The sequence below is a fragment of the Pteronotus mesoamericanus genome, unplaced genomic scaffold (genome assembly GCF_021234165.1).
Source record: "Pteronotus mesoamericanus isolate MK-2021 breed Mesoamerican mustached bat unplaced genomic scaffold, CSHL_Meso_final contig_78, whole genome shotgun sequence".
NCBI classification, from domain to species: domain Eukaryota; kingdom Metazoa; phylum Chordata; class Mammalia; order Chiroptera; family Mormoopidae; genus Pteronotus; species Pteronotus mesoamericanus.
In genome coordinates this window covers 338,525-357,565 of record NW_026555258.1, presented here as the reverse complement: position 1 = coordinate 357,565, position 19,041 = coordinate 338,525, and the positions used below count along the sequence as shown (strand labels likewise).

General features: G+C 67.5%; 2 protein-coding genes across 4 annotated transcripts in view; one reads left to right on the top strand and one right to left on the bottom strand.

Moving 5' to 3' along the window:
- Positions 1–16,247, bottom strand: part of PNPLA7 (patatin like phospholipase domain containing 7) — a 41,660-nt gene extending 25,413 nt beyond the window's left edge. For 2 of the 3 annotated variants that reach the window (XM_054584096.1, XM_054584098.1), the window contains exons 1-15: positions 15,998–16,247; positions 14,642–14,716; positions 14,450–14,537; positions 14,050–14,129; positions 12,915–13,006; positions 12,696–12,836; positions 12,015–12,174; positions 10,319–10,399; positions 7,226–7,354; positions 6,481–6,561; positions 5,730–5,823; positions 4,971–5,114; positions 2,288–2,379; positions 2,061–2,207; positions 283–360 (exon numbers count right to left, since the gene is read on the bottom strand). In XM_054584096.1, the coding sequence (XP_054440071.1) occupies positions 283–360; positions 2,061–2,207; positions 2,288–2,379; positions 4,971–5,114; positions 5,730–5,823; positions 6,481–6,561; positions 7,226–7,354; positions 10,319–10,399; positions 12,015–12,174; positions 12,696–12,836; positions 12,915–13,006; positions 14,050–14,129; positions 14,450–14,537; positions 14,642–14,716; positions 15,998–16,027 (1,512 nt within the window). In that variant the 5' untranslated portion in view covers positions 16,028–16,247. The remainder of the gene's footprint in view (positions 1–282; positions 361–2,060; positions 2,208–2,287; positions 2,380–4,970; positions 5,115–5,729; positions 5,824–6,480; positions 6,562–7,225; positions 7,355–10,318; positions 10,400–12,014; positions 12,175–12,695; positions 12,837–12,914; positions 13,007–14,049; positions 14,130–14,449; positions 14,538–14,641; positions 14,717–15,997) is intronic. The other variant, XM_054584097.1, reaches the window with a different exon arrangement.
- A 1,359-nt stretch (positions 16,248–17,606) lies between these two features.
- Positions 17,607–18,476, top strand: MRPL41 (mitochondrial ribosomal protein L41). The gene has a single exon (XM_054584105.1). It carries the CDS (start codon positions 17,680–17,682, stop codon positions 18,085–18,087), a length of 408 nt encoding a protein of 135 aa, XP_054440080.1. The 5' UTR covers positions 17,607–17,679; the 3' UTR covers positions 18,088–18,476.
- The last annotated feature ends 565 nt before the right edge of the window (positions 18,477–19,041 follow it).

The window sequence follows — 19,041 nt, the reverse complement described above, 5'->3', positions numbered from 1 at the left end:
CCGGGCGCCATCCCCGCCGGGACCCCTCAGTGTTGCGGCACCAGCTCTCACGCGCCGAGCGTGGTGGGGCTCTCAGCGTCAGGAGTGGGGCTCACGGAGGAAAAACACACCTGTTCTCGCGTGTGTCTCGGGCTGAGGCCGAGGGCAGTTTTCCTCCTGACTCCGCAGGGGACACCAGCAAGCACGCGTGCGCACACGTAGGTGCGGACACACGCCCGCCCCTTGAAGAGGGCCAGCACCGGGCGCCCTGCCACGGGCCCTCGGGCCGCGGCCTTTCCTCACCTGGTCTCCCTGCCTCGACACCACTGTGCCCCCTGGGACGTGGAGAAATGTCACCCGGCCGTCTAACAGCGACGGGTCCTAAAAAAGAAACATGGCGTCAACGCAAGAAGCTCAGAGACGGCACGTGCCCCACAGGAGGCGGAACAGACGCCCGGGACACAGCCGCCGCTGACACCAAAGCGGGGTGTCGGCCCGGAGCAGGGGACGCCAGGGCGGCCATGCATGGCCTCAGACGTGCGCCGACCCTCCGGCGCCCTGATGGGACAGGCCGGGCTTGAGCAGGAGGACGTCTCGCCCAACATCTAATGACGGAGCCGGCGGATGGGCAAGGGCACCAGCCAGAATGCGCTCCCCACGCACCAGTTGCCCGGCGGCTCAGAGCCCAGAGCACCCCCGCGAATACCAGCAGGCAGAACCCACAACCAGCACTCGGAAAACTCTAGGCTCCGCTGGGAGAGGGCAGGGAGAAAGCAGCTCAGGAATCAGGAACTGGGCCAACAGCCGGAGCGACGCTGGGGCCAGAGACCTGCCGGGCTCGAGGGGAACGCCTGTGCTCGAGCGCAGGGAGACTCTGCAAGTGAAAACCTCGCAGGAGACCAACGTGCAGCCCCTCCAGGCTCCGGAGGAGGAGAGGGGGCGGCAGAGGCAGTGGCTAAGGAGGCCCCGCTAGCAGCCAGCCCCCAGGCTCCGAGGGGCAGATGGAAGCCCCAGAGCACCGGGCAGAGGAGCCAGAACGAACCCACACGCAGCCCGGGCAGAGTGGAGCTGCAGCCGCCCCAGAACGAGGCAGAGAGCGGCGAGGGAGAGCGTGGTTCCGGGGGCAAGGCCGGCGCCACGGCTCAGCCTCGGCGGCAGCGGGGCCTCCGTTGGGGGCTCCTCGCGCTCTTCCCAGCTGTGGCCCCCGACGTCGGCCTAAACGGCCACCCGCTCAGGATGCCGTACAGTGCCTCAGGAGCAGGTGGCAAAGGCTTCGCTAAAAAGCTCCTTTTCCTGCCCTGGCCGGTGGCTCAGTGGGTCGGAGCGTTGTCCGTGCACCAGAGGTTGCGGGTTTGATCCCAGATCGGGGTGCGTAGGGGAGGCAACTGATCAATGTTTCTCTCTCACACCGATGTTTCTCCCCACCCCTTCCTCTCTAAAATCAATGAAGCACGTCCTCGGGTGACGATTTTTTTTAAGCCCCTTTTTCTGAGCAAGAAAGAGGCTCTGGGAGCTGGTGCGGGAAGCAGCCCCCTGTTCTCTGTTGCCCCGGGGGGGGGGGCGGGGGGGCACTGCTGCGCGGCGGCGGTGACACGCCCTGGGGGCGCCGAGCCCACTCGGGTGACAGACCAGAAACGTCGAGGACCCAGGTCCTCACTCCGCCTGCGTCGAAGCCTCAGCAAGGAGGAGCGACAGAACCTCCAGGCGGCAGCACGGAAGCGCTTCCGTGCGAAGTCAAGGGGCCTCCCCGAGCCACGCGGGGAGGCCTTCTGCCCCGAGACACCGCCCCGCAGGCGCAGCCGGGGGCCCTGGCGCAGAGCGTGGGGGGCCGCCAACAGCAGGGGGCTCTCAGCTGGGAAATGGGAAGCAGCCGACGCCAAAGGGGAAAGAGACAGACGGACAGCAGGCTCCTGCCCGCGCGGGCCCGACGGAACCCAGGCTGCGCCCGCGCCCCCGTTTATCAGGACCCCCGACAGCTGCGTGGTGCAGGGTCACCAGGGACCCCCTAACCGGGACGGGGCGGTGCCCCCCAGGGCCGCGGACACACGGGCGCACAGCGCGGCCGGGGGCCGGGCACCCACGTCGAGTTTCATCAGGGTCAGCAGGTCCTTCTTGGCGGCTCGGAAGATGGCCTCCGTCTGCGAGCTGGCGACAGCCTCGTCCGAGCCACGGTCCGAGTAGTGGAAGATGGCAGAGGGGGTCTCCGCGACGACCACGCTCTTCCTGGGCTTGAGCAGAGTGCGGGCGTACGATCAGGAGGGACTCGTGGGCAGGCCCGCCGGGCAGGGGGGCGGGGGGCGTGGCCTACCTTGCTGGTCACCGCGGCACTGCCGGGGCGCTCCTCTGCACGCGGCGTGGCCCTGGCGCGGTCACAGGCCGCCCGTGGGTCTGGGGCGGCACCTGTGGACGGGGCAGAGCCTCAGGCCGCGTGCTGGTGGGGAGGGCTGGCCGGGCCCCCAGCACCCGCAGACCCACAGGCCAGACTCAGTCTGGGCGCGAAGCCGTGGTGCTGTCGAAAGGTGGGGATGTGCTCCCCTGGGGGGTGACCGAAGGTGCCGTGACAGCGTGTCCCAGCACCCGGGCCCACCCCGGCCACAGCCGTGCCGTCCGGTTATAAGCAGCACGAGCCACAGGCCCCAGGGGGGTCGCCCTCCCGTGAAGCAGCCCGAGGCCCCGGCAGCGGCACGAGGAGCAGAGACGGCTCGGGGCAGGCGCGGGGACGGGGACGTGGGCAGGCGCGGGGGGCGCGTGGCTGGGCTCGCTGCGGTTCCCGTGCACACGGGTCCGCGCCGCCCTGCACCCGGCTCGAGACCGGACTCTGTGCTCAGACAAAAAAGTGACAGGCAGTTACCAGAAGCCGCACGACCAGTTTCCACAAGCGTCTTAAAGGCTACGTTTCACAGGAAATAAGTCTGTTCAACTCCTGTCTCACGTGAATAAGATTCGAAATGTTCAAAGTAACTCAGCAGTTAATAGTATCTCCATCCTGAGATACAGTGTATTTATAGTGCCTGTTATAACGTTACATAACGTGTGTTAATATGTATCACGCTTCACTACACTATCACATTGTTCCTTGGGGGCAGGGCTACTAAGCCAAGGTATTGCGATGCCAGGGTCTGTCTGAAAGGTAACGGCCGGCCGTGCTCCCTGTGATAAACGCACGTCTGCGTCGAAGGCCTCCCGAGTCCATAGTGGCGGCTGCTACAACCGCAGTCTGTGCGCTCGGGAGCCGTGAGCCACGCGGCCTGACACCCGAATGGACTGCGAATTGAACTGTTTAAATTTAACTGTGAACAGGCACGTTGGCGGGGACTCCACGGACGGTGCCGAGGGCAGAGGCCAGGCAGCCTCAGGAGGCTGGTCGAACACCGTGGGCACGGTCCGTCTGCACATGTGTGTGCTCCATGACCGGCAGCTTCCATGGGAACATGTACCTGTGTCTTCAACAGACACACTTGTGTGGCGTGTTTGCACCTGACTCACCGCAGTGAGGACGGCGCACGCTGAACACTTGACACGCGGGGCGCCGCAGACACACGGCTGAGCGGAGGCCAGGCTCAGGGCCCAGGCAGCCGTCCGGGGCGCGGGGTCGGGGGGCGCTGGGGCAGGGGGCGCGGCCGGACGTCACTGCCGCTGGGGACGGAGGCCCGTGAACGGGGCCTCGGGCCAGCGCGTCTCTCTACCCGGGTGCTGGCCAGGCAGGCGAGCTCAGCCGCCAAACTCAGCGACTCTGGGCAAATCCGGTCGGCATGTCGCACACCGCGAACAGCTCGTGACAAGAAAAGGTGATTTGGCGTTCGTGAAGAAACAGGCAAACATACCAAGAGCCCAGAAAAAATACCTAAAAGACAGTCCAACAAGCGACCCCGGAGCCAGGAAATGCGTCGGCGACGGCCGGGGGCGGCGGCAGCAGCGCCGGGGGACAGGGCGTCTTGGCCGGGTGAGGGGACAAGCCTGTGAGCGCGCTACACACCACTGAGCGGCACTGCCACGGGGGCGGGCTTCCCGGCCTGTGACTTGCATCTCGGGATCCTCGACCTTGAGTCCACAGGGAGGCGGGGCCGAAAAGGCAGGCGGCCTGGCCACACGCTCCGTGGGCAGCGCGGGCGGGCTCTCCCTGGGCCGTAAGAAAGGCCGGCTTCTCACCTGGAAGCCGTGGGCGCAGGCACAGGGAACACGCGACCCCGAAGGCGAAGGCGGAAGTGAAAAGCTGACGGAAGAGCCTAGAGCACGTTTCTGACCCAGAATGAGGAGGAGTCCTCAGCCCCAAAACTCCATCGCGAGGTGGGCGGCTGGCGTCCCGTAAGTGGGCACCGCCAGCCCCCGTGCGGACGTCCCCACGACCCTGTCCCCGCCACACGGAGACGAGGGAGACCCTGAGCCACTGATGCTGAGCTGGTCTCTGCACCGAGCTCCCCAAGGGCCCAGGCAAGTCAGCAAGGCCTGTTCGGGAAGCCCTGCGGACAAGGGCAGGCCCGTGCGGCAACAGCTTTTAACCAGCGGCCCCAACAGCTGGGAGACGTGCGAGGCTGCCCCAGCCGGCGGACCGCACCCCGAAACAAACAGGCCCTCCAGCGGCACCGAGCTGAGTGAGGAAGGGGACGGGGACGGCAGCTCACAAGCCGGCGGACGCCGCTGCCAAGGGCCTGCGAGAAGAGGCACTCAGCACGGGGAGCGAGCTGACCGAAGGCCGGGCGAACCGCGACGCAGAGCCACCGCGAAGGCCAGGAGCCGGCCGGCGGCGGGCAGTGTCCCCCGGGGACAGTGCTGCCACAGCGACGGCCAAGCCGCATGGGCGGGGGCCGGCACCGGGGGGCCGCGGGGCCTGCAGGGGTGGTGTCGTGGGCGCGGCGCCAGGACACGCACCTCGGCGGCAGTGCAGCCGGGAGCCCAGCGCTGCCTCCGACCGAGCCAGCGGGGGGCGCGGGTCCCCAGGCCTGAGGCCTGGCCCACCGGTCGGCACCCGGGGCGGGGAGAGGGGCCCTTACCTGGGGAAGCCGAAGGGGCCTGGTCACCGGCCGGGGCCTTGCTGAGCTCGTCCGGGATCTCCCCGTGGAGGGACGGCAGCGGCACGGAGTGACTCCTCTTCAGCAGCGGCCCCGAGGCGGCGGCCCGGCCGCCCCCGCGCTCTGCTTGGGGGGCGGGGGCATGACGCGAGCCCTCTGCCCCCCGCCCCCCCCCCCGGCAGCCCAAACCGCCCACCGCGGGCCCGGGGAGAGCCACTGCACACCTGCCCCCGCAGGCCGCACCCTCTTAGCCTGTGCCCACCCCCCCAGGGGGCTGGTGAGCAAGGGACAGCCTTGGCCGCGGGCCCCGCCCCGCCCTGTCCCCAGCGTCTTCCTGAACTGCCCAGCCCCGCGCTGCTGGCCGAGCACCTCGAAGGTCAGCTCCTGCCGTGGGAGGCGGCCCTGGCGCCCGGCGAGGAGCCCCCGGCGCACCTGCCTCGGCACCCCGCGGCCCGTCAGGCGAGAGCGCCCGCCTGTTTATAAACACCGGGCAGCCTGGCTGCGCATCACGCGTCCCCTCGGGAGCCCTGGCCGCGGAGCCTCAGCAGTCAGTCTCTTTCCCCGAACATAGGCCCCCCTTGAGGTCTCCGAGCAGCGTGGTTGGAGCACAGAGCTCAGGACCTGCTCCCTGAACAGCTTCTCCCAGGGGCCAAGTCCCTCCACAGAGGTGGGAGGCAGCGGGCGACCGGAGGGCCAGCGGGGAGGGGCCCGGATGCGGGCGGAGGGGCCCAGGCCAGGTACCTGGGTCGCAGGGCTCCTCGGGGCTGCAGACGGGCCTCTTGGCCTTTCCCGCGGCCACGCTGGCTACAGATACGAGGGGGATGGCTTGGCTCTCCTGGGACGTGGGGGAGGAGAGAGAAGGCGCTGCGCTGGAACGTCCTGGGCTCTCAGGACGAGCACCCGCCCCTGAGGAACAGCTGCCCCTCGGGGCCAGGGGCAGGGATGGGCTGGGGGGGCCGCCACGTAAAAGGGGAGCTGGCTTGTCTGAGGCAACAAAGGCCCACGGGGACGTGGCCAGGCTCGGGCTGGGCCCCCGACGAGCCCTGGGTCCTCGGGACCCGGTGACCTTCAGGCTGCGAGGACACAGCAGGTCACGGCTGTCCCATCTGCTTCTCCCAAGCGCTTTGGGGGATGGGAGCTGATCCCATGTCACAGCCACCCGCCCGGCCTTGAGAGGAAGGACGGTCCGGGGACCCCCGAGGGATGAGAGGCACCAGCCGCTGCTGGACACCGTCACCCAGCGTGTGCCAGCGGACCCCAGGCGCTGGGCTCAGACCAGACGGGAGGCCCCGCTGCACGGAAGCTGCAGGCCGCGGGAGGCCACCAGCAGACAGGCCGCGCGTGTCGGGGCGCAGAGACTCCGGCTTCGCGAAGGAACCCCACCTCCGCGGCTCTGAGCGCAAGGACCCCGCCTCCCCGCCCCCCCGCCGGCGTTTGCTTTGGGGTGACAGCGAGCCCGCGGCCCCACTGGCGCCGGCGCAGCCGCGCTTACCGGGTTGAAGAGCTCCGTGGTCAGGCCCAGGTAGTTGTGCAGAGCCAGGAAGGTGACCCTCTGCAGCCGCACCATGATGATCTGGGGGCGGTGCCGGCGGGCGTGAGCCCTGGGCCTCGCCGGCCGGCACCCCCACCCCGGCCGCCCCATGTGGCCATTGCCAGGGTCACCCCGCGGTTGGCAGCGGGGGCATGAGCTCTCTCAGTTATTTTTTGTAAGTTTCCTGTAAATCTAAACTTACACCGTATTTTGCCGTGTATACTGTGCACTTTTTAGCCCAAATTTTTGAGGGAAAGCTAAGGATGCACATTATACGTTGGTGGCGCCTGAAGTACCTTGTACCTGGTCTTGTGTTTTGTAATTGTTACCTGAAATTTCTTGTACTGTAATACGTTCAAAAATAAATACTAAAATTTCTTTATAAGTTTCTAAATATAAATAAATAAATAACTGAATTAAAAAATTAAAAAAAAAACTTTTTTTCCTGAAAGTCTGGGCCAAAAACGTGGGTGTGCATCATACACGGCAAAGCACAGTACTTCAAACACGAAATCTAAAGGTTTTTAAAAGCTTCAGGGCGTTGGGGCGGACGGGCAGGCCCCCGAGGCTATCAGCACCCACTGTCGTCGCAGACGGAATGTAACGGGGCTTCCTGGAGCGCCCCAGCGCTGCGGGCCGGCGGGCCCTTCCGCAGACCCGCGCGGGGACCCCGCGGCGGCCAGAAGGCGGCCCGAGGAGCACCCACCTGCACCACCCTGACCATGGTCTCCGGGTATTTCTCAAAAACGCCTTGGAAGGCCGCAGCCGGCAGCCGGAGGACGGTGGATGGGGCGGCGGCGCGGGCGGACACGGTTTTGTAGGGTGCGGTGTGGCCCTGCGGGGACAGCGCAGTGAGGCCCCGCCCGCCCCAGGCCCCGCCCGCAGCAGCTCGTGGCCGAGACACCGGCCTGCACGCGGCTCCCCTGAGGCTCCGGGAGCCAGCGAGCACGGGCACTGGAGGAGGCTCGGCTCAGGGGCTGCCACCCCGGCCCCCAGGCCCGCGTCTGCCGGGCGCCCTCCGCCCCCGGATGGCGCACAGCCCGGGCCGGTCGCCGCCCTCTCCTCCCACACCGGGTCCCAGCAACCACCGCGCTCTCTCCTGTCTGATCGGTCTTTGTCGACATGTCACACAAATGGAGCCTCACGGGGCCTGGCTCCCGTCACTGCGACAATGCGCCTGCGACAGGTCCCGCAGGGCCTGCAGGCCCCCCGCTGACCGCTGTCCGGCACGAGGCTGACCCCTGGACACACCGGTGTCCTTGCCCGTGTGGGGACGCAGCACGTCTGTCTCCAGGTTGGGAGAGTTACACGCAACGCTGCGGCGCACGGTCACATACAGGGCGGTGTGTGACAGTCCCCATTTCTCCTGCTGGGTGTCAAGCAGGACACGCGGTCCCAACGTGCGGCGCCAGCCGCCTCCCCGGGGGTTGTGCCACTCGGCCCTCCGCCAGCCGTGAGCGAGCGTTTCGGGGAGCCACACACGCCGCACCTGCATGGTCACCCCGCACCTGGAAGTCCCCAAGAGTCCACCTCGGTGCCGCGCCGGGAGGGAAGACCCGCCGGCCTCAGGGAGCAGAGGGGCTGCGGGCTGAGCTGCTCCGTCCCTCGGCTCCGCCGTCCCGGCCTCACCGCCACCTCCTGCGGGACGGCCCCGGCGTATGCGCGGGTGCGCTGGCCGGCGCTGTTCACACCTTCCCTCTGCTTTCTCTTGAGCTGCGTGGGGTCCTCGCCTGGGGTTCGGAGTGACCTTTCTAGGCTCTGGATATGAGTTCCTTATCAGATGAGTGTTTTGCAAGTATTTTCTCCAGCCTAGGAGCTGACTTTTCAATTTTGTACCAGTGTCTTTCACCGACCAGTTTTTAATTTTGGTGAAGCCTAATTAACCAGCTTTTTTTTTTCTTGGATCCTGCTCTTTTGTCCTATCTGAGAAATCTGCAAAGCACAAGACCACAGGTTTTCTTCAGTATGTCCTCGCCCGCGTTGGACCCTCTGGGTCTCGCACGCAGCCTGTCACCGGCTCTGGGGGAGGTGGCTGCTGCGCGTGGCAGCCGCTGTTGAGCAGCGCTCGCCGCCGAGACCGAGCGCGCCCGTGAGGACCAGCGTGGCCGGCGCCTGGGCCCGCACCCAGGCCACACCCCGGCCCTCCCCCTCCTCGGTGGGCGGGGCAAGGTGAACGGGGAGTGAGAGCCTTCGGTGTCCTTCTGTCTTTAGAGGCCCTTCAGCTCCCCCGCTCCTCTGCCTTCCACGCGGCTCCCTAGTCGGTTTGTCCCCGGACAGGAAGCCGGCCGAGGCCCTGGAACGAGGTTGACCACCTCGGGCAGATGCACCCTCTTACCAATGCCGAGTCTTCCAGCCCGGAAAACGGCGCGGCCCCCCTCTCGCTCAGGCCCCTCCGACCCCTGGCATCCGCGACGTCCGTGCACAGACCCCCCCCACGAGTTCTCTGGCGGCGGGGTGGGGCCTCCGTGGGGTTTGGTGCTATTCTCAGCGCCACAGGTTCTTAGTTTTCCATTTCCAGTTGTGCATCGCTAACACTCAGAAATGCCGTCGGTTTCAGACACTGACCGTGGCCTCCCGCGTGAGCTCCGGCACTTCCCACAACTCCGGACTCCGTAGGACCCCGCAGCGGGGCCGCCGGTCCCCCCGACCCCCGCGGGGCCTCCCGGAGCTTTGGCTCGGGCCGAGAACGGACACCCCGGGGCGCCCGGCCTCTCCGCGCGACGACCTCCGCTGGATTCAGGGAACGGTCGGCCCGGCTCTGCGAGCTCTGTCTCCAACAGAAGCTGAATTCTGTCGAGCGCTTTTTGCTTCTATGGAGATGATCCCTTGGTTCCTCTTTAGTCTGTTGATCTGGTTAAGCACACTGACTAGTTTTCGTCTTCCTTTTTCGATTGAATTTATTGGGGTGACGGTGGTTAATGAAATTATACAGGTTTTGGGTGTACGTTCCAGTCACACCGACCGACTGTTTATTCAGCTTCTGCGTCTGTTGATTTTCTCTATTATTTTCCTGTTTGCAATCTCACCGGTTTCTGCTTTAATAAGGGTAAAGGTTGAGGTTAAAGTCAACACGCCTGCTGATGGCACAGGCGTGTGCACTGGTGGAGGTCACATGCGAATCGCCCTATGGGACGCAGACGTGGCTGAGAAGGTCTTGTTAACGGGGAGGGGACGGGCGCTGTGCCGAGGCTGCAGCTGGTACCCGGCACACAGATCGCCTTTCCTGTCGTTGGAACGTTTGCCATGTCCCATGATGAACAGTTTAAAAACTACAGGATAACATGTGATGCTATGTTTCAATCAGCCAGACTAGCAAAACTCTAATCTTAGGTGGCTCACTAGCTGCTGGGGGTTCAGCCCCGTGTGCAGTGTGCGCCCCACGGTCCAGCAGCCTCTCCCAGGGGTTTGTGCTACAGACTGGACCCCAGACATGCAGAGCGATGTGCACACCAGGCCACTCACAGCAGCAGCGAACGACACAGACGGGAACCACTGAGGGGCCGCCAGCACAGTGGACCCTGGGCGGCCCTCCTGGAAGGGAGGACACGCTTCCCCAACAGCGACGCTTGAGCCTTCGGGGCCTCAGAGCAGGTGCGCGTGGCCCGGCCCAAAGCCAGTCGTTTGGGAGACGACCCAGACCCCTGAGCGGACGCTCGGCCCCGTGTTCGAAGCCCATCGAGTTGCTCCGTGACAGCCCGGCGTCCGGGGCCCCGCCCTCCCGGACCCCGCCCCCTCCCGGACCCCCGCATGGAAGCAGCAGCTGCCGGCAGGGCGGTAGCAGGGCAGGACGGGCACTCACAGTGATGACGTCCAGGATGCTGAGCAGGCTGTGGACGCTGTCCCCGGCGAGGACCTCTTTGACCACCACCTCGGTGCCGTCCTGCAGGTGGGGAGCAGAGCAGAGGAGGCCACTGGCAGAGGGCGCGGGCTGGCCCGGCCAGCTGGCCATCTGGAGTGGCCGAGGCTACGCCCTCGCCAACGGACAGGGGGTCAGAGGTAATGAGCTCAAAAGCAGAGGAGAGAACGCGAGGGTGCAAATATACAGAGAGACTGGCCACTTTGTGCCACGCGCAGGCCCCAGCTTGGCCGCTCCGGGAGGCCTGAGCCTGCCTCCCCAAAGCCTCGGTGTGGCCGCTGGCCCCGTGGGGGGACTGTGGGGGCCCATCTGGGTGTCGTCAGTGTAAGAACAGCTGCTGCTCCGTGTCCCACTGGACCCAGAGAGAGAACCCCTCACTGCGGCGATGCACGGCCGTGCGACCTCGGGGGCCGGCGCACGTGGGCGTGGAGCCGGCTGCACCCCGGGTCCCCGAGGCAGCCTGTGGCCGCCCACGGCCAGCCCGGAGGGAGCGTGACCGCACCGAGCCCTGCGGACAGCATGACGCCGTGGTCACTGCTGCGCCTGCGCGCAGGGCAGCGTGGGGACAGCGCGGAGCGGCCGGGGCGAGCGGCAGGGTGCGGGGGCTGCCGCAGCAGAGCCGCAGGCGGGGTCGGGGGGACACGAGGGGTGTGACCTGGCGCGACTGCACCCCGAAAACCCGGCACTCAGGCCGCTGCGCGCAGCTCACGGAAAGGAGTGTCTTTCTTCGACGACAGCAGAACTTAGCTCACTGAAACGGTTTTAGATGTAAGCCTTTTCGTTTGACACAGTAAAATCGTTACAGCAAGGAAGCCACGTGCCGCGGTTGGACCCCCAGGGCCATGGCCGGGCGGCAGGAGTCTTCCGGCTCCTTGACAGCCCTACGGGCCACGGTCGCAGACGTGTCCTGTCGGTGACGGGCCGCCTGGAGGGCCTGGACAAAGGCCACTGGCCCTCCGATCGCCCGCCCAGCCCAGCGCAGATGAAGCCCCACACACGAAAACTCCAGACGTGCAGGGCACGGAGGCACCGCCTGGGGCAGGCCCAGCCCCGGGGCAGGCAGGCAGGGGGAGCTTGCGTAAGGCTGGGGAGCGGGTTGGGGGGTGACCTCGTGCAGTCGGGGTTCACCGAGTGTCAGCGTTGGAGAGTGGAGGCCGCGGGGAGCCAGGGCCCACGGGCCCGCACACCGCCCTCGGGCGGCCCGACCACGGCAGGCCCGGCCCCGAGGCCGCCCCGGCCGGCGACAGGGGTGGGAGGCGAGCGCTCGGCCTCCAGACCACGCCCTGCCTCCCTCGTTTCCTTGAAAGTTAAAGCTATAACCTGAAGCTGAAAACAAAGCGAGAGAGCAATGGACCGACAGACCACTCCCCAAGCACAGCGGCGTCCTGAGGAGGTGCCTCGCAGAAGCAGAGCCACGGGTGAAACGCACGGCTGCGCGTGGGTGGCAGCCACACTCCCGTGGTGGCGCCCGGGTGTGCCCTCCTCCTCAGAGAACTGAGGCTCGAGGATTCGCACTAACTCTTCAAAGGAAGGTTCGCGCAGCACAGAAGTGGGAGGCAAGCAGGCCTCCTGCGAAAACACACAGACCGGCCCCTCCCGGCCCCGCCCCCCAGACCCGCCCCGAAGGCGCGGCCCCTACCGGGTCCTGGACGCAGACCTCCAGCCGCCCGTCCTGCACCACGTAGATGCTGGTGTCCGGCTCCCCCGGCCGGAAGACGTGCTCCCCTTCAAGCAGCTGCACAAAGACCATGTGTTTGCAGAGCTCCAGGAACAGCGGCTTCTCAAAGTGGCCCAGGACCCTGCAAGAACCAGAGCACAGGTGGGCGCCTCGCAGGCAGCGGGGATGGCGGGGCAGCCTGTGGAAGGAGCCGACAGGGACCCAGGCCAGCGCCACCCGCCAGCCCGCAGAGCAGGCCCTGGCGGGACGGGGCGCAAACCCCAGGCACTCCCGTGAGCTGTTCCCAGCTCCGAAGCCCTCTGGGGACTTGGCCGTCAACCTGGACCAGAGCCACGCGGACGCTGGGAAGCAGCCTCACAGGAAGGCGGAACGGGCCAGGGAGAGGGAAGGGGGTTCCCGGGGCGGTGGAGGGGACTAGCCTCACGTCTTTTGGTCCTGCACGCACTCCCCACCCCGACTCCCAGCCCCCTGCTGGGGGAACGCTGACAAGCGTGTGCAGCACGGGGTGGGGCGGTGGGGCGGGGCTCGGCCAGAGGCAGGGCCGAGGCAGCAGCAGAGCAACGGCGCAGGGAGCACGGGACACCTGGCTGAGGGCCCTGGCGCAGGCGGCCCCTGCGTCCCGCTAGGTCCCGCTTCTCTTACCGAACGTTCTTCAGCATGTACAGCACTTCCGAGGGCAGGTGCGAATTCTTCACGTCAAACTCCGTGAGGTCGGCCTCCAGCAGGGAGGGTGGGGGCTCCTTCGGCTGCAGGGTCGGGCACTCCTTCTTGAAGCGCAGGATCCTGCGGAGCAGAGACCCCCGCTCTGGAGTGGACCCACGGCTGGGGGGCCGGCGGTGCCCCAGGGAGCGCGGCCCCTACCTCTTAGCCAAAGACAGCACTTTGGTCCTCTTCCTCATCCGCTGCCGGGGGACGGCCGTGCTCCCCACGAGCGTGTTGGGGAGCGTGCTCACCTGCAGAGGGACAGGCCAGGTCACAGCCCGGAGAGAGCCCCTCGGCCTGCCTGGGGCACGGGGACCAGCCTGGGTGCTGTGGACAATGACCCCCACCCGCCCCTTCCCCGAGCTCCCGTGCCGTGCCCCCCAGGATGGCGCTGCCCCTCCCCCTCCAGCCCAGCCCCTGCGGGTCTGGAGAGCTCTTGGCTCCCTCGTGGCCACTGGGGCCACCTCGGCCATCGCGGGCAGGCAGCAGCGCGAGGGGGCAGAGCGGGCCCCTCGGGCAGCCCCAGCCTTCTGCTGCCCCCGGCTCTCTGGGGCGTGTGGGCCCCGGGGGTCGGCTGCGCTGTGGGCGTGTGGTCACCGAGACGCCCACCCCCACTGGGTACCCCCGCACTGCTGGACCCCGTCACCGTCCTCCTCTGCTGGGGCCCAGGTGGCCGCGCAGAACTCAGCGCGACCCCGGGCGCACAGCCTCCCCGACGCGCACAGACTCTTTCAAGACGTGTGCGACCGCCCTGCACGCCAGGCCCAGCCCTGCCACACAGCCAGCGTGGCAGCGCCCCAGGCCTGAGCGGCCACCGTAGCCCATGCCCAGCCCCCGACGCGGGTCAGGGCAGCAGACCCACGACCGGACGCCCACACGTCTCCTCGTCCGACCCTGCGAGTTTTCCACACGGAAAAAGAAGCAACCGTGTAACTGGACCACGTGAGTCACCACTCGCCGGGGCACCTCAGGGTAGGAGCGGGTGGGGGTCATCAGGAACAGCTGGACCAGAGCAGCCTTCCACCTCCTGGGGACCAAACCTCGGCCCTGGAGCCGGGACGCTCCACGGCCACAGGCCCCAGGGGTGTTTCCAGAAGGGGCCTCCCAACCTCTTTTCCAGCAAACAAACGTACAGTGACAGCCGCCAGGGCCTCGGTCGCTGCGCATGTGCCCACGCGGCCTCCCGGGCCCCAGCGCCACGGCGAGCCGGCCCTGGCGCGGGGCTGACCCGGGCCCGCCGGCGCCAGGCCGGGGCACGGAGGCCGCCCTGAGCGGGAGCGCGCAGCCAGGCTACCTTCCTCATGATCTTCCGGCCGTAGAACATCACTTTGTCCCTCTTCCGGAACCTGTACTGAGGGGTGGGCTGCACCTGTCCTGTGAGGGAGCAGAGGGGCCGCCTGAGCCCGGCCGCAGCATCACCCCGCGGCCAGGCCGGGGCAGGGGCCGGGGAGCGGCAGCATCCCGCCCGCCCGGGGCTGACAGAGCCCCCGGGGGACGCAGGAACGGCCGCTGCAAGAAGCCGCCGAGGCAGCTCGGACAGACCCAGCTCCTGGGGTCCGCTGTGCGCAGCCCCGGCCTGGACAGCCAGCCACTTCCAACAGCAGCTGTCCGGGGCCTGCGGGCCACTCCCCAGCCCCCGCCCCGGCTTGGCCCCAGCCCCGCCCCCTGGAGATGGTCAGAGGCACCACACTCACGGAGCTGGTTGACCCTCCTATACACGAGAAAGACAGCGACGCCAGCGAGGGCCAGGGCCAGGAGGGCGCCGATCGCCATCCCCGTGAGCTGGGCGCGAGGCAGACGGGTGCCCGTCAGCTGGGCCGCAGGGAGCCCACCCTGCCCGCCCGCAGGCTGTGCTCCGGGGGCGAGGGCCCGGGCGAGGCGCTTACCATGGTGGACTGTGCCTGCTGCTCGGTCCCCTGCGGCCACCAGGACTGCAGGGCGGTGCCCAGACAGACGCCGGCCTGCAGGAGAGCATCGCGGTCAGGAGGGCATGGCGGGCCTGGCCTCCCCAGGCAGTGAGCGCCGAGCTTCGGGTCAGGGCAGGGGCCTCGGGGAAGAAGCCGTCTTCCGGGACCCGAGGGCCCGAGCCCACAGCCCAGGATCTCGGCGAGAGGCCCGCATCCGGGGCCGCCCACAGGACCATCGGGCAGGGCCAGCAGCCGGGCTGTGTCAGCAGCAAACACTCCTTGAAGCAGGGACACATCCGCGTTCTGCGTAGGCAGGACACTGGCCCAGAGGAAAAGGCCCGGCTGACCACGGCGGGGCAAAGGGCGCCTCTCAGTGCCCTCTGGTCGCCGGCAGGAGCACAACCGCGGGCCCCGGGCACACAGAAGCCCAAGCACCAGCAGCGCTGAGAGGCCCCAAGGAGCCATCTGGATTGTGGGGACATTGAATTGTAGCTCCAAGCAGAGACGGGCTGTGAGCCTGCTCCCCACCCCGGCCCCACCCCCGCCCCAGGGGAAGAGCTGCCCTGGCCTCAGAAGTCCAGGAGGGAGGAGGGGGCGCGGAGAGCTCTGAGGGTGCGCGGGCAGAGGCTGCGCCATCCACGTGGAGGGTGCTGGCCGATTCCCCGAGAAGGTGAAGAGGAAAACCCGAGCTGCACACCAGCCGCATGCTGGTCTCGGCCCCTCCGTGGCCACGGGCCTCCCCCCAGGCAGCGAGGGCAGGACTGGGCGGCCCGTGTTCACCCCTCCAGGGTCCGCAGAACCCAAGGACGAAAGCAGCGAGCCTCGCCCTCCAGAAAGCCAGGAGCAGCGGTGGCCCAGGGCCAGAAAACCACAGAAACAGAAGGGCACTCGGAGCGGCACCTCGCACGCGGCGCTGCGTTTGGACACGAGCGTCCAGAACTTTCGGCCTCTGCACTCGGTTCAGGAGGCAGGAGGACGCGGAGCGGGGCTCTCTGCTCCAGAGCTGCGGCCCCCGCTCCTCCTGGCCCACACTGAGTGCCCAGGCCCCGCACCACACCCATCGCCCCCAGCACAGCAGGGCTGTCCGAGGGCAGGGCACGCGGTGTCCCGCAGCCTCTGTGGCAGGGCCTCTCAGAGTTCCCAGCTTCTCGCTGGAGCCCTGAGGCATCGAATCGACGGGGGAGGGGCGGTGTGGGGGGAGACGCAGGGCCTCTGCCGGCTCCGCAGGCCCCAGGAGCGGCCCAGATGCCGCACGGACCCTCTGTCCCAGTGCAGGAACGCCCCCAGCCAGGCACACGACAGCCCGGGTTCACCCGTAACCCTCGGGCTCCGTACCTCCGGGCCGGCGTCCTCCTCCTGCTCCATGGCTGAGAAGGAAGCAGACAGTCCAGGTGAAAAGAGGAAAGACTGGTTCGAAGGAAGGCAGGTGTTCCTCCAACTCAGTCACGTGCGAGAGCGACACGTCCTGCCTTCCCCAGGTTCCTTTCCACCTTAGTTACGTCTTCATTGACAGCCAAAGGCACGGAAAACTTCTCCGTGGAGAGGAGCTGCCTTCTCAGAAGCACCAGAGCCACTTGCTTTTCCGTAAACAGCCCTCACGTGGCCACTCAGGCACCTAGGACGGCAGCCAAGTCCCGGCCGGCCAAGGGCAGTGAGCAGCCGGGCCAAGGCCTGGTGCCGATGGCAGCTCGGAGCTGGGCAGAGGCCAGGAGGGCAGGCTACTCACTGCCCTTGGCACCGCCCCTCCCTAGGGGTCTATGCCTGGGGGCCTCCCACCCGGTGTGGCTGAGCCCCCAAGCGGGTGTGCTGGGCCCTGGGACGACGAACTTGGGGACCAGCCTGCTTGCCAGGCCTCTTTCTGGCAGCAAAAGGCCAGGTCTGGGGCTCCGCCCTGCAGCTCTCTTAGGAGAGTGGCAGCAAGAGAGCATTTGTCACTTCCAAAACCCCACCTGGAGGAGTTGGGGGGAGGGCAGGTGTGGAGTCAGGTGCCCGGGCTCACAGGTCAAGCGCCCCCATCCCACAGCGGGAACCCTTCTCAGCCAAGTCTCGGCGAGGGAGGGCCGCCCCGCCCCCGCCGCTGTCTGTCTCCCACTGTCCCCAGGCTGGGGGAGGGGCGGGGGGAGGCAGAGCTCGGCACCACCAGCGCCTGGGCCAGCTTGGGGCCAGCAGGAAGGTGACCCAGCGCAGAGCTGAGGGCCCTGGCAGCAGGGCCGGCGGGTGAAAGGGGATGTCAGGGTTGGGGGTATGGCAGGTGTGAGGCGGTATTTGAGGTGGACACATAGGTTAGGAAACAGGGATATTATGGGGGGTCAGAGTGAGGGGACCATCGGGGTTGTGAGGGCTTCGGGGTTAGGGAAGCGTCAGGCTTAGGAGCATGAGGGTTACAAGAGCATAGGTTAGGGGGACGTTGAAGGTGCAGGGGCGTCGGTGTCACTGGGGCCTCGGGGTTGGAGGGGTTCATGGCTACAGGAGCATTGGGGATAGAGTATCGTCGGGCTTAGGTTGTGTTGGGGTTGCAGGGGGCGTCGGTGTTACAGGGCATCGTGTTTAGGGGTGTCGGGGTTGCGGGGGCGTTGGCGTTACAGGAACGTTGACATTACAGGAGTATGACGTTTAAGGGGCGTCGGGGTTATGGGGGACATCGGCTGGGGGCACGGCCGGTGTGGGGGGGTCCGAGGGTGGCGGGCTGCGGTTCCCCGAGGCGGGCATGTGCGTCCGGCGCCGGCTCGCAGAACTGCCGACTCCCCTTCCCCACAGGGCCGGACCCGGCCCGCCAGCTCCCGGCGCCCGACTGCGACTCACCGCGCCCGCGCTCCGGGCGCCCGCACCGCGCCGGATCTCGCTGCGCATTGGCCGGCCCCCGGTGGTCCCGCCTCCCCACAGGCCGCGACGGAGCCAATCGGAGAGGCTCTTGCTGCGGCGGGGGCGGGCGCCGGAAGCCGCTAGGCGCCGGAAGCGGAGCGCGGAGACCGCGGCGCGCGGGACGCACGGGGCGCGGCGGCGGCGGCGGCGGCGGCATGGGGCTGCTGAGCGCGGCGGCGCGCTGCGTGGTGCGCGGCGCCGACCGGATGAGCCAGTGGACCAGCAAGCGCGGCCCGCGCACCTTCTACAAGAGCCGCGGCGCGAAGGGCACCGGCGTCCGGTCCCGCGAGGGCAAGTTCGTGCTGGTCAAGGAGAAGGTGCCCGAGCTGGTGGTGCCCGACTTGGCCGGCTTCAAGCTCAAGCCCTACGTGAGCTACCGCGCCCCGGCCGGCGACGACGTGCCGCTGACGGCCGCGCGGCTCTTCCAGGAGGCGGTGGCGCCCGCCGTGGAGAGGGACTTCCGGGCTGGCACTTTCGACCCCGAGCGCCTGGAGAAGTACGGCTTCGAGCCCACGCAGGAGGGCAAGCTCTTCCAGCTGTACCCCAAGAACTTCCCGCGCTAGCGGCCGGCCGGAGGGACGAGAAAGCCCCTCCCGGGCCCTCCTCCCCGGCGCCAGCGCGCTCTTGCCTCGAGTCCGCCAGGCGCAACAGCTGCTGTTTCTCCGAGCCTCCGTGCTCGGGACTGAAGGGGTTACCGGGAGCATCCCCCGCGCGGGTGTCTTAACACTTAGGACGGGCCAGACCGGAGGCCCGGGTCCCTGAGCCCGAGGACGACAGCGAAGGAACTGAAGCTGCGCCGTCGGCAGGAGACCTCCTGACTGACATCTACGCGCCCAGACTACCTGCCGCAAGGCCCGCCCCTTTTCGATCCAATAAAAACGGCCCGACCCTCCGGGCTGGTGCTTTCCTCCGCGCCGAGCCCGTTCCCTCTCTTGGGAACAGAGAAATAAAACTTGGCTGCCTGCTCCTGTGAGTTCTTTCGCAGCCCGCGTCCCCGCCACCCTAACACTCGGGACCCCGCGCCCCGGGCGTCCGTGCCCCTCCCCGGTTCCTGGTGAAGGCCGTAGCCCCGCAGAGTGCGGTCCTGGCATCTGCTCATCGTGGGAGGACGCGTGCGGCCCGGCCGCGCAGGGTGTGGGGACCCGGTGCTCCCGGTAACCGCCGGTGGGCATGTTCGCGGGAGCTGGGCGTGGGCGCGTAGTGGAAGAAACCACTCCCTTCGGGGCAAACCGAAGCCAAGGCTGCGCCACAAGCTGAGCCACAACTAGGGCTTCTCGAGTAACGTGTAGCGTCTCCTCTGCGTCCGCCGGTTTCAGTGACAGCCGCTCGGATCTCCCTCGTTCTGCTCAGTGTTTAATAAAGGCGTCGGGGTGGGGTGGGGGCGGGGGGCCGGTCACCATTTCTCTGAGATAAATGGGCCACTCGCTGGGCACTGATCCCGTAGCACAGAGTAACCTTTGAACACATCTGACCTACGCTGACATGTTGAGTCACATCTAAAGGAAATGAGAAAACCA

Bases quoted from the DNA above. Each gene is read 5' to 3' on its own strand.
- MRPL41 (XM_054584105.1), top strand. From the start codon at position 17,680: ATGGGGCTGCTGAGCGCGGCGGCGCGCTGCGTGGTGCGCGGCGCCGAC.